This window comes from Schistocerca gregaria, chromosome X, assembly GCF_023897955.1.
Source record: "Schistocerca gregaria isolate iqSchGreg1 chromosome X, iqSchGreg1.2, whole genome shotgun sequence".
Classification (NCBI taxonomy): Eukaryota; Metazoa; Arthropoda; class Insecta; order Orthoptera; family Acrididae; genus Schistocerca; species Schistocerca gregaria.
In genome coordinates, this window is record NC_064931.1 from 567,365,684 (window position 1) to 567,379,439 (window position 13,756).

General features: G+C 39.3%; 1 protein-coding gene across 3 annotated transcripts in view; it reads left to right on the forward strand.

The window, feature by feature from the left end:
* LOC126298411 (uncharacterized) overlaps positions 1-13,756 on the forward strand; it is a 44,990-nt gene that overhangs the window by 15,087 nt on the left and 16,147 nt on the right. For all 3 annotated transcript variants that reach the window (XM_049989732.1, XM_049989730.1, XM_049989731.1), the window contains exons 4-5: positions 1,796-1,983; positions 2,081-2,131. In XM_049989732.1, the coding sequence (XP_049845689.1) occupies positions 1,796-1,983; positions 2,081-2,131 (239 nt within the window). The remainder of the gene's footprint in view (positions 1-1,795; positions 1,984-2,080; positions 2,132-13,756) is intronic.

A 13,756-nucleotide genomic window follows, 5' to 3' on the forward strand; every position in this document is an offset into this window, starting at 1 on the left:
CTTTTCAAGAGAATGATTTACTATCCATTTAAACTTTTCCCATAATACCTCTCCATCCATTGTACTGGAACTGAATAACGCCAGTTTATTGTCTAATGTCTAAGTGACATGATAACAGCTGTCTAACTGCTCTCTGCAGCAGAAATACCCTGTCTTGATACTGATGCCGTTGATTAGGTCAGCCTTGGTTGTAGCTACAAGATCTAAAATATTTCCATTGTGTGAAATTAGATGCTCAAGACAGTTTTCGGAAAATGTGTTTCAAAGATCTTCGCAAGACTGTCTATCTGTGCCCCCTGCAATGAATCCATAGATGTCCCAGTCTATACTCTGTAGGCTTAAGTCACCTCCAATCAATATCACATGATCTGGGTATTTCCGTTTGTTGACCATAGACTTTATTTCATATAATCTAAAACCATCATACCAGAATCAGGAGGCTGGTAACAACATCAAATGGTTAATTTGATTTCACCTAGACCTGTTACATGTGATCAGACAACTTCACTGTAGGATGTAGGTTGTAGTAGTTATTTGGAGATGAAGAGGCTTGCACAGTACATAGTAGCATGGAGAGCTGCATCAAATCAGTCTTGAGCCTGAAAACAACAACTAGTATGGAGAATGAGATTTTTACTCTGCAGAGGAATGTGCATTGACATGAAACTTCCTGGCAGATTAAAACTTTGTGCTGGACCGAGACTCGAACTTGGGACCTTTGCCTTTCGCAGGCAAGGGCTCTACCAACTCAGCTACCCAAGCATGACTCACAACCCGCCCCACATCTGTAATTCTGCCAGTACCTCGTCTCCTACCTTCCAAACTTCACAGAAGCTCTTCTGCAAAACTTGCAGAAATAGCACTCCTGGAAGAAAGGATATTGCAGAGGCATGGCTTAGCCACAGCCTGGGAGATATTTCCAGAATATTATCACTCTGTAGTGGAGTGTGCACTAATATGGAACTTCCTGGCAGATTAATCTCATTCTGGAAACATCCCCCAGGCTGTGGCTAAGCCATGTCTCTGCATATTCTTCCAGGAGTCCTAGTTCTGCAAGTTTTGCAGAAGAGCTTCTGTGAAATTTGGATGGTAGGGGACGTGGTACTGGTGGAATTAAAGCTGTGGGGATGGGTCGTGAGTCGTGCTTGGGTAGCTTAGTCGGTAGAGCACTTGCCCACAAAAGGCAAAGGTCCCAGGTCTCGGTCCAGCACACAGTGTCAATCTGCCAGGAAGTTTCAAATAGTATGGAGTTTTTGTGTACTCAAAAATGCAGAACAATTTAGATAAGTAACATAAAGAAATAAAAATTTGGCAGTATAAATACACAATTTTCTACAATCAGTATACATAAAAAGTGTATTTATGCAAATAGTTTGGTATTGCTCCTAATGTAGCATGTTCTCTGACTTAAAGGGTGAACCGTTTTAGTACTTATAGGTTTTGAGCATTCTTAAATTGTAAACTTATTTAAATATTATGAACAAGAATGCAGTGAATAATGTTCATTGTTGGCATCATAGTAGAAAACAGCAGTCAGCTAGTAGTAAATGCAAAAGTAAATAACTCGTGCACATAGAAAGTAATGATAAACATCTGTGGAAGTAAGTCAAGTGTGTAAATGGAATGAACATTGAAATTTGATTATTTAATATTTACTTGTCCTCCTCGATTTGGATGGTCTGCCATGTATTGTGTAGTTAGAGGAATAGTGTCTCTAACAAACATAATGTTTTAATTCATTTGTATTATTTCTCAGAAAGTACTGCAAAAACTTGATTACAATTTTGTTTTGCAGCTATGCTTGGTGTTGGAGGGTTTTTCATTGCCTACCTTCTGCTGCTGATTGCATTCTCTGTATTCCTCATTTTTGGTGTGGTGGAAACTAATCGAGGAATGATGCTGCCATGGATGATCTGCTTTGGAATAGTAATATTGTTTCAGCTAGTTTTTGGCCTGTGGTTGCTTGGTGGATACTACATATATGTAAGAATATTATTGTTCAATGAGTTAGTATCAAGCATATTTTAATGGTGGTAACTCAATGATTACACTGAAATAAATTAAACCCTTATTTTTGCAGCTGGATTCCGTTATGGCAGCTCTTGTTGATTGGCTTTGGATGGCATACAATGTAAGTTTTGTTGGTTTAGGACTACTGTTATTTCATTCCTCCCTTTTTTAAAAATTTTGAGTAAAACTTAGTGAAATGTAAATAACAGGAGCTAAATTTAAGATATTTTTGAGACAAATGGTATAATATTTTTTGTTGTGCTGTATTAAATCTTGAGTTTTTGTCTGTAATGACATGTAAATATCTATAAGAGTACAGATGTTCACACTTTGTTTTTCATGTGAATGAGACAATGAAGAGCATCATAAAGGTGTTGAGGAATGAAGGGTGCAACAAGCCATTGCTTGATTTCCTAAAGATCAGCTGGTATAATATGAGAGTCCTGCCACCTAGTAGTAGTCGTGGAAGTAGTTTAGGCTAGCTGCTACATGAAAAATTAGATTCAGGGTATTAGATCTCAAGCTTCGTGAAACCAGCTCCTAGACTATACCAGCATGAAACTTGAGAAAAATTTGTAAGGGTTTTATTAAGAAGGTTAGTGCTGTAAGGTGGGAAATAGAAGTGATTTAGCTAATGGCATAAAATATAGTCTTGTGTGTCATGGACAAAATAAGAACATATATTGAACACACAAATGTGTGTTTTGTGGAAGCCCTATGGTTCCACTTCCATTGCTGCTATTGACTATGTTTTAAAGTGTATAAATGTAGAGATGAGGAAGCATCTTAGATTTTAAGCAAGGTACCACATCAATGTTATTGCAGTGGATTCTATAGACGGATCATGGTACTCTTCTCATGGCCTACATTTGTATCAGTGAGGTAAAGACAAGTTAGCAGATCTGTGTGTAGAAAGCATGAAAGGGGACCATTAGTACAAAAAGACAAAATGCTGTGGTTATTTAAAATGTCGAGTGAGATGTTGCTTTTGTATTAATGCTTTCACATAAATTGACATGGCAAGTAACATGTGGAGATTTTATTGTGAATGTAAAATTGTTGGACTCGCAAAATAATTTGCTTAACATGAGTAGTTGAAAAGCAATTCACAGCCGTGCACCCACAATGATTTAATTGGCTTTGGGTGGTGATCTCTTAACTGTCATTTACAGTCCATATGTCCAGCTGGTTTTTACATCATAAGAAATGTAAGAGACGTGATTAACTTTGCATTTGAAATAAAAAAATTAAACTCTGCAGTTGGAATTAGTGTTATGTATTTGTTTCTTTTTCTTTCATTACAAACCAGCTTTATCTAGTAACTGCCCCCCTCCAGGTCTTTTATGGAAACCTTATTACTAGTTAGTATTTTGTTCTTTGTGCATATCTTGTGTACTTATGCCAATAACTTCATCTCCATGCACTTACCCGAATCAGTTTGGTTCGACTTAATTTTTCAAAATTCTTGTCAGTATGGTAGGATTCATTCTTTGTCAATGTTCAAAAAACATTAGTTTTATTTTCCAATTTCTAATGCAATATTTTCCTGTGTATTTTTATACCTCAGAGTTACTTCTTAATTTAGATGTTTCTGCTGTTGCAGTGTTTCCTAATGTCCTCATCACTTCTTTCTTTTCATTTTTCTGTTGTTGTTTTTTTCATCTTCTTTAATCATCAAAAACTAGTGTTTTTGATGCATACACGCATTTTAGCCATATGACAGTCTTCTAGTGATAAACTTTTTTATGTTTAAAGGGAATGATGTTTTTATTAATGCATTTTCATAATCTTGCTCTGTTAGCCTCTGCATTGTCCATAATAATTTATTCTTTGGACTTAAATTTTTATGAACTCTCTGATTATTCCATACTTCGTGCTTAATTTCGATGGTGCAGTATTTGCTAAATTATCTGCAACTGCTAAACGGCCAGTTTTGACTTTATTTTCCCTAGCTATTTACAGCACACTGTTCAACAGGGAGTAGTCGATAATCTTGTCAAACTTGTGTCTTCATGTGAAATGGATCTGATATTTATTCCATGAATTTTGTCTGGGACATTGTGTTAGGGTTTGTTGCAATAGCCCTTGTATTTTATTTTCCATTCCAAATTCTTCCATATTGTGGAATAAAACCAGCATGTGTATAGGGTCATAAGCATTGTTCAAAATTTAGAAATATTCATCAGTATTCTGTTGCCTTTTCATTCTCATTAGCAACATTAGATTCATACATACAACAAGATGACATTCAATGATAAAATTATTGACCTTTGGGAGGTTGGCATTCAATTGAAGGGAAAAGAAATAAAAGAGGAAGCTGCCCAGTAGAATTTAGCACAGAGCACAATTTGATCATACTTGATCCTGCTTTAAATATCACGAAAAAAGGTTATCTACTTAAAAGAAATATAATGGTAAGATGGAGTTTTTGATAACAGTTTTCAAACTGCGAAAGATTTCCAGGGGCAGATGTAGACTGTGGCCATAATTTACTGATTATGAACTGTGGATGAAAAGTGAAAAAACTGCAGAAAGGTATGAGATTTCAGAGAGAGTACTTGGACCAGTTGAAACACGCTAAGGTTGTTGAGAGTTTCATTGGGAGTATTGCACAATATTGACCTGAAACAGAGAAAAGGAATGCAATAAAAGTGATGTGGGTAGATCTTGAGATGAAATAATGAAGGTAGCAGAGCAAAGGACAAGGATCGGTAGGAATCTTTGGGTGACACAAGAGATACCGAATTTGACAAAAGGAGACTGTGTGAAACTGAAGTGAATGATTGAAAGCAAAAGTGAACAAAAACCAGATAAAAATTAGACTGACAGAAACTGCAAAGTGACAAAGCAGGAAATTGCTAGAGGAGAAAAGCAAAACTTTAGAAGCATGCATGAATATGAGAAATAGAAGCTGCCCATAGGCAAATTAAAGAGACATTTGGAAACAAGAGACGCTCCAACATGAATATTAAAAGTGCATATGGTAAGTCAGTACTAAGCAAAAAAGAAATGTCAGAAAAGAGGAAGTCATGTACGGAGAGGCTGTATAAAGGAAAGAAACTTGAAGACAACCTTACAAAAGGGAAGTCATAAAAAGGACTTTAACAAGTCATCGTTGCAAAATAATGACACGAATTATTTACAGAAAATTGGGTATAAGCGTGCCACAGGGATGGTCACTGTGGGTTCTGGAGAAATGTAGGACCATGCAAGGCAATATTGACCCTACAGCTCATCTTAGAAGCTAGGCTGAAGGAAAATAAACCTTTGTTTATAACATTTGTGCAAAAGCTTTTAGCATTGTTGACTGAGATACTCTGATCTACAGGTAATTGATGACTTGTCGTACATTGAGCAACCTGAGGAGGAATTTGAAAGTGAATTAATGTTCTGTGAGAATAAATAAGTATATGACTTACCTTACAAAATAGACTCAAGAAAGACAAACCTATGTTTGAAGAACTTCTAGATTTCAGGAAAGCTTTCAATAATGTTGATAGGAATACACAAATTGAGATTCTGAATGTAGTGTAGGTAAAATGCAGGTTGCAGAAGGTTAGCTACAATTTGTACGGTAACATGACTGCAGTTACAAGAATCAAAGGGCTGAGACAACGTTGTAGCCTAACATCAATGTTTTTCAGCCTGTGCTTTAAAACAGAAGGATAAAAAGGGAAAGGTTATACAATTTAGTTGAACAGACCAGACAGTTTCTTGAAGGGAAGTTGTTGTACAAGTATCGACAAAAGTAAAACAAGGATAATTGAATGTAGATGAAGGGAATGAGGTCGTGCCGAGCATGTCAGTCTGTCCAGTGCATCAAATTGGTTGTTGGACAGAAGAAGAAGAAGAAGAAGAAGCAATTACTGATTTGTTCTCAGAGTGTATACAACCCAGTAGATCCAGGTAAACCCCGGGAATTTTTTCATCTGGGAGAAATCTGGGAAAAGCCCGTAAATTTTTTATGATTCTGGGGAATTCTTCATGGTTTCACTTTTCAATTAGATTTTTGTAATTTTGACTGGTAAGAACCAATATTCTAACAAAGGATATTACCATATCTTGGCACTGCAGAATAATATTGCAGCAATAAAACATGAACGAGAGGGAAAAAAATGAAAATAAAACTTAAGTTTCAAAGGAAATGTGCCATATACAAGAAAAAAACAGTGTTCGTACAAACGCCTTACAAGAGCAAAATGTGACAATGGTTTTAGGAAGACTATGCCATACTTCAGAACAACAAATTGCCTCCAATGAATGTGATCCGCAATTGAGTTGTGTATGAGTAGTACCTTCTCCCACTTCTGGCTACAGAAGTGTGGCTGTTAGCTGTATAAGCAGTAGCAGCAAGCAGCCAGACGCTACCCAAAAAAATTTACTGCCACTCCCAAGCTGCCAGATTCACACTTGCGCAACAGGCACAGATCTAGACGGCAGGGACAAACCTGGGTATCTGCTCCAGGCGGCAATTTCCGAGGCGGTGGGGCCAAATTCATATTCTTGAGGAAAAACCTTTTTTCACAAAGTATCTAGCATATAGTGACATTGGTCTATTGATTCTTCATATGATTTAGAAACACGTCTGTTGGTTTTTGAAAATTTTTGAAAACATTCGAAGTTGATTTCTGAATGTATCATAAATTGATTTTTAAATGCGTGCGTACTGTACATGATCCCTCTGCCAGGAGAACCCCTGTCGCATCTAGAAGTTAACTTTCCTGTAAACAAAAGGTAACGGGGCTATACGAGCTGAGCGGAATATAGCCGAATGGGTGAATGCCAATTGCAGTTAATTTATGAGGTTGACTGGGTTTGCGATTGTTCAGCGTTGTTATAATTACTAGCAAAAGCCATAGATTTAGACTGCCAGAGTGTAAATAAAGGACTAACAGGAATAACAAGTAAGAAAGATTATGTATTATTTTCCCGGTGTTTCCAAGAAAATGAAATTTTGACAGAGTTTTTGGCCAGAGCAGTACTCTAGTAAGGGCCAGTTGTACAGTCCCCGGCTAGCGGGCGTGTAAGTTCTATTGTGGGAGAAACACGGGAAATGCATTGTACGAACGCGTAATAACACCTAACCTGAGAATAAACATAGGATAACTAAACTGATGATTGTGGCAGGGTTGGTGAAGTTAATCAGAGAATGAGTTTTGACACTGGCAGGTAATAGTTACAGAATTAGTGATGACAAGATAGTTTGTTAGAACGAGGAAGGAGACAAAACGGGGACATCACACAAGTTGTGGAAGAATATGACAATTCCAAATTTATACAAACCTTTTGAACCATTACTTTTCGATCTCATGCTTGAGAAGCTGGCGCCTATGAATGAAATGTGAAGCTATTTCCTAACATAAAGCTTTTTGCTTGTAGTAAGCCTTGGCGTTTGCTATTGGAACTTTGTGAATTATATGACCATTTGTTCCAAAACAGTCTTGTTTATTTGGTGTGTATTGAAATTGCTGCAATATTAGACAGGCCTATTTTGTTGTACCTAGAAGACAGTGACAAAATACACATAATCAGCTTGAGAAACCACACTAGTTTTGGGTACTGTTTTTATTAACAGCTTTTTCAGTATTATACAATGACATTTCGTTTTTTTCATGTAGCAAAACGTTTGAGGAACTTTGATGGGGTAATAGATTCTTTCGCAGAAAGGGAAGCACACCATGAAAAGCCATAGCAAATTTAGAGAGGAAAAAATGCTGGCACTTAAGGATTGGAGAAGTGTGTACGTCTTGCTGGTCTCTTGCTTTTACTGGTTTAATGTATCGTATATTTAATATGTCACATCAAAGAGAGAGTTATTAGCTAATAGATGATAAATAGTGCCAATTTTCTGAGGATTTCTGTTCTCTCGGTTACAAATAATCCCAGCTAGTACTATTTTTTGTGAGGTCTTTTTTTTTTTTATAAAGGGGGGGGGGGGGTGGTTGGGCTGTCAAGCCGGTTGACAGTGTGCAGGAGAGACATCACGGGACATTTTAATTTCCACTGTTCTGAGTGTAGTTTAATGGCATCCATTACAAAATAAACATGTTTGAATTCGACAGCGCGAAATACAGTGACGTGCAGTAGAAGAATGCCGTGTGAAGAGGCGTGGCACTGTACTTTGGAACACTTAAGACCAAATAACATAGCTTTCATTTCCTGGAAGACATATGTTTTATGTATGAGACATCTTCAGAGACATGTGCGCTGCAAAACGAACATTTTTTGAGAAGTTGATTTAATTTTTGGCATGCTATCTCAAACACTGGATAGGGGGAAGGGGGGGGGGGGGGACACCACTATCTAGTATTGCCCTGGTTTGGAAATATCGTAGATCCAGGACTGATACGCAGAGCAGTCAGAGTCCCCCCTTGCTGGTCTGTGGGTTAGAAAATGCCCGAGGCATTCCTGCCTGTCATAAGAGGTGACTAAAAGGAGTCTCACATGTTTCGGCTTTTGTGTGATGACCCCTTCCTGCATCGGCGGCCCAGGTTAGAGCTAACTATTGCGGTTCGCTTGCAATCCCTTCTGTCTGAACTGGAGTCTCCTTCCCCTTACCACCTCCCATCCAGGTCCGTCTGCATACACATCCATGGTGTACACCTATGCTGCAGATTCGTGAGAACCTTTCGCAAGACCCTACAGACCCGGCTACTCCTGCTGCTGTCCGCTGTCACTTCCTCTCGATTCTTGACGTGTCTTGTGGCTCTGAAGTGATTTACACCAACGCTGTGATGGATGATGGTCATGTTGGCTTCGCCTACGTCCACAGAGGCCATTTTGAACAGCATTCTGTGCCCGATGGTAGTAGTGTATTCACTGCCGTGCTGGTGACCATCTCTCGTGCACTTCAGTATATCCTTTCATGCGCCGGCGAATCGTTTCTTGTGTGTACTGACTCCTTGAACAGCCTACAAGCTATCGACCAGTGCTACTCTCGCCATCCTTTGGTAGCGTCCACCCAGGAGTCCATCTATGGCCTGGACCGGTCCCGTTGTTCAGTGGTGGTTGCGTGGACCCCAGAACATGTCGGCATCCCAGGCAACAAACTAGCTGACAGGCTGGCCAAACAGGCTACGCGGAAACTGCTTCTGGAGATGGGCATATCTAAACATGACCTGCGTTCTGACTTACGCCATTCGGTTTTTCGGCTTTGGGAGACGAAATGGCATAACAGTACACCCAGCAAACTGTGTGTCATTAAGGAGACTACAAATGTGTGGAAGTCTTCCATGCAGGCCTCTCGCAGGGAATCAGTTGTCCTCTGCATTGGCCATGCTGGGCGACCCACAGTTACCCCCTGCATCGTGAAGACCTGCCTGAGTGTCAGTGTGGCACCCGGTTGACAGTGACCCATAGTGTGGTGCACTATCCCACTTTGACTGCCCAGCGATGAAATCTTGGGTTACCGGACTCGCTGCCCCTAATTTCATCTGACTGTGCCTCATCAGCTGATTTAGTTTCATGGTTTATTCGTGAGGGTGAGTTTTATCATTAGATCTAAGTTTTAGTGCATGTCCTTTCTCCCTCTCTGTCCTACACCCTAGTGCTTCTAGAGTGGAGGCTTCAATGTGGCTGGCTGGAGTGGCCGAGCGGTTTGAGGTGCTACAGTCTGGAGCTGCACTCCAGGCGCAGGTTCGAATCCTGCCTCAGGCATGGATGTGTGTGGTGTCCTTAGGTTAGTTAGGTTTAAGTAGTTCTAAGTTCTAGGGAACTGATGACCTCAGCAGTTAAGTCCCATAGTGCTCAGAGCCATTTGAGCCATTTTGAGCTTCAATGTGTTGCAGAGTGGCTGGCTTCTCCTTTTTTATTCTCATGTTCAGCCAGCCATGGTAATCTGCATTTTTGTTTTAATCTCTTCATCCCGTTTCTTGCATTTCTGTGACTTTTTTGTCCCCTTTTGTCCATTTACATATTTGTTGCCCTTCATCATTTTGTGATTTTTCCTTTCATTCCGTTTTGAGTAGTCAGTCTCGTTTGTTTTATTCTCACACTTGTGGCAATGTTTTATTCGGAACAACGTACTGATGACGGCGTACTTTGGTCCCTTTCCCGCTCTTTTAACCCAACCAACCAACCAAGCAGTCAGAGTTGTAGTGGGGAGGGGGGTAGTCTCCACGTGATCCGTGTTTATGTTTAGTGATTTTGCTGTTCCCTCTTTGTTTATTGCTCTCACGTCAAATGAAAACAAGAAGGGTTTCTGTAGCTGGGAGCTATTACATGAATTAAAATACATTCACATAATTATGGAAGGCTAAAACAAGTTATTAGTTTCAGATTTTATTTTATTTCCACCTTTCTGACAGTCAAGCATTAATCGCCTTGTAGAATAGTGTAGTTATTTTTGTCGGTTTGCTAAAGCAATTTGGCTTTTATTAACCTTTTCTCCTGAGGGCAGTCCATTTATTTGAAACAAAGCATTTAATTCCACACTATTGGCTAATTTAAAACGTTCTCTGCATTTCAAGTGCGCATTTTCATTTTCTAGCACATATGGCATTATGCCATAATAAAGAACCATGTGATAATACACTACTGGTACTCCAAGAAAATTTACATCTGAATCTGGACATAAGTGTGTGCACTTTAAACACGATTGTGCACTTTAAGCCGAATCATGCATTTTAGTAGGGTTCACAAAATTCCGATGCTCTTGGAGTATCCTCTGATGTCTTGTTTAATTTATGACATAATGTAAGATATTTTAATGTTTTACGCATACAAATATATGGGCTTCCATCGTCATCGTAGCTCCGCAGGCCCGGTGACGCCTATTATCTGGCACTCTGTGACAACTGCTGAAACGAACCTATTTCTAACAGGCCGTGGGAAAATATTGAGAATGGTGCTTTGAAAAGCGTTACTTTCAAAGTAAATTTCCTTTTACGCAGGACGTCTGAGAATATACAATAAATTTCTTGACTCTCATTTAAAAATCAACTCTTGGAGGACAACCTTTTGAAGAATTTCAAGCCAAGATGATCAGAGATGTATGCCATCATCAAAAATTTTACTGGCACATTTTTGTGATGTATCTTAAAGTGTTACACGCTTATAAAAGATCAACGTTATGTGTGCAAGCTTAGATTCTGTGAAAGCTTATTAATCTTTGAGGCCAGTATTATATGTGAAAGCTTTTCTTTTCTTTTCTTGTAGCAACACTATGTACATTTATTTAAACCATTAACTTCTCCAATTTGTGTGGTCGCGCATCTTGACAGTGATATTGCTATTGGCTGACTACATCACATGTCCTATGCTCTGAATATCTGCCATCATTGGCTGGTGAGATCATGTGACATGAGCTATGGCTGGCTTACAAAATCGCCTCGCAATCTCGATTTCAATGCTTCAGAAAGTAAGGTGAGGTGTTTGGTGGAATTCAAATTTACACTTTCATAATATGAAAATATGCAGCGTACACATTGCTGCACATCACAGATCTTTCCAAAATGTGGTTTTTTTTTCCACCTAAGTTTCATTTTGTAAAGTGCCAGGAAATGTTATGCCAGTGTATAAAACCATATTGATTCTATGGATTGATAAGTTTCATAGTTCCGAGGAAAATCTGGGATTTTTTTTTCCCTTGTCCACATACACACCTTGGTTCTACTAAGTATCTATGTTTCCTAAACCCTGCCTAAGGCTTTCGGGATTATGCATCCACTTGTTCAGCACTTCTGACAAATGCTGCAGGAAAAAATGGCTGCAATGAGTAAGGATATACCACTTAAGTTATTGACATGTTTTGCCCAATTTTGTGTGGTTTGGTACTATTTTTCAGTTGTCCTGTAACTTTTGTGTCTTCCCAAATTTTTTCATAACTTTAATATCTAGCTGAAATTTTACATTTGCCTCTGTTATTCATATACAGGAAATTTTCTTGGTCCCTAAAACACTGATCTGGTGGCTAAAATTTATGTAGCTTTCCTTCTTTTTTTTTTACATTGCTGTAGATTCTTCTAATGATTTGTTTGCATATTTAGTAACACGATTATAGGCCACTAGACTTTCTTCTGCTTTGCCACAATCAGTTTACCACGAGAAGTGTTTTCTTATTCTTTCTACTTGGTTTATTTCTTCTTCTGCACAGGTTAATTCCTGTTTTATTTCTTCCAAATTTCTTGAATCCGATTTTCAAAGGTGCTTTATGAATTCCATGTTATTACCTTTAAGTTTTAATGTGTCAGATTTTCAATCTTTTGAAAATTATGTGTGTCATGTATTTTGAAGCAAAGGAAAAAAGTGAAGCCCTACACCGATTTGAAATGACAGAAAAGTTTGAGAACATTGGGACTAAGCTTTCTGTATGTAGCGATGGTGAAGACACCCACATCTACTCAATGTTGGGCCTAGGTGGCCACCTGGAAAGATACATTACCACAACACCAACTACAGGGACCTCATTTCCCCACCTCCTGGTAGAAAAGTCCTACTCAGCTGGCAAACTTCAGTGGATGGTTACCTCATCTGGACCTACTTGACAAGCTAAACACTGCCACATGTGCCAGTGTCATTCATTGTGAATTGCAGTTTGTCTGATAATTACATAATCTAAATCATTTTATTCGGGCACAGGAGAGACGTCAAATTGTGGTAAAATTTCGCCACATACAAAGAACAGCTGATGTTAACAAACAGAACAACAACAACAACAACAATAATAATAATAATAATAATAATAATAATACAATTTTGGTATACAGGGTGTTTCAAAAATGACCGGTATATTTAAAACGGCAATAAAAAATAAACGAGCAGCGATAGAAATACACCGTTTGTTGCAATATGCTTGGGACAACAGTACATTTTCAAGTGGACAAACTTTCGAAATTACAGTAGTTACAATTTTCAACAACAGATGGCGCTGCAAGTGATGTGAAAGATATAGAAGACAACGCAGTCTGTGGGTGTGCCATTCTGTACGTCGTCTTTCTGCTGTAAGCATGTGCTGTTCACAACGTGCAAGTGTGCTGTGGACAACATGGTTTATTCCTTAGAACAGAGGATTTTTCTGGTGTTGGAATTCCACCGCCTAGAACACAGTGTTGTTGCAACAAGACGAAGTTTTCAACGGAGGTTAAATGTAACCAAAGGGCCGAAAAGCGATACAATAAAGGATCTGTTTGAAAAATTTCAACGGACTGGGAACGTGACGGATGAACGTGCTGGAAAGTTAGGGCGACCGCGTACGGCAACCACAGAGGGCAATGTGCAGCTAGTGCAGCAGGTGATCCAACAGCAGCCTCAGGTTTCCGTTCGCCGTGTTGCAGCTGCGGTCCAAATGACGCCAACGTCCATGTATCATCTCATGCACCAGAGTTTACACCTCTATCCATACAAAATTCAAACGCGGCAACCCCTCAGCGTCGCTACCATTGCTGCACGAGAGACATTCGCTAACGATATAGTGCACAGGATTGATGACGGCGATATGCATGTGGGCAGCATTTGGTTTACTGACGAAGCTTATTTTTCCCTGGACGGCTTCGTCAATAAACAGAACTGGCGCATATGGGGAACCGAAAAGCCCCATGTTGCAGTCCCATCGTCCCTGCATCCTCAAAAAGTACTGGTCTGGGCCGCCATTTCTTCCAAAGGAATCATTGGCCCATTTTTCAGATCCAAAACGATTACTGCATCACGCTATCTGGACATTCTTCGTGAATTTGTGGCGGTACAAACTGCCTTAGACGACACTGCGAACACCTCGTGGTTTATGCAAGATGGTGCCCGGCCACATCGC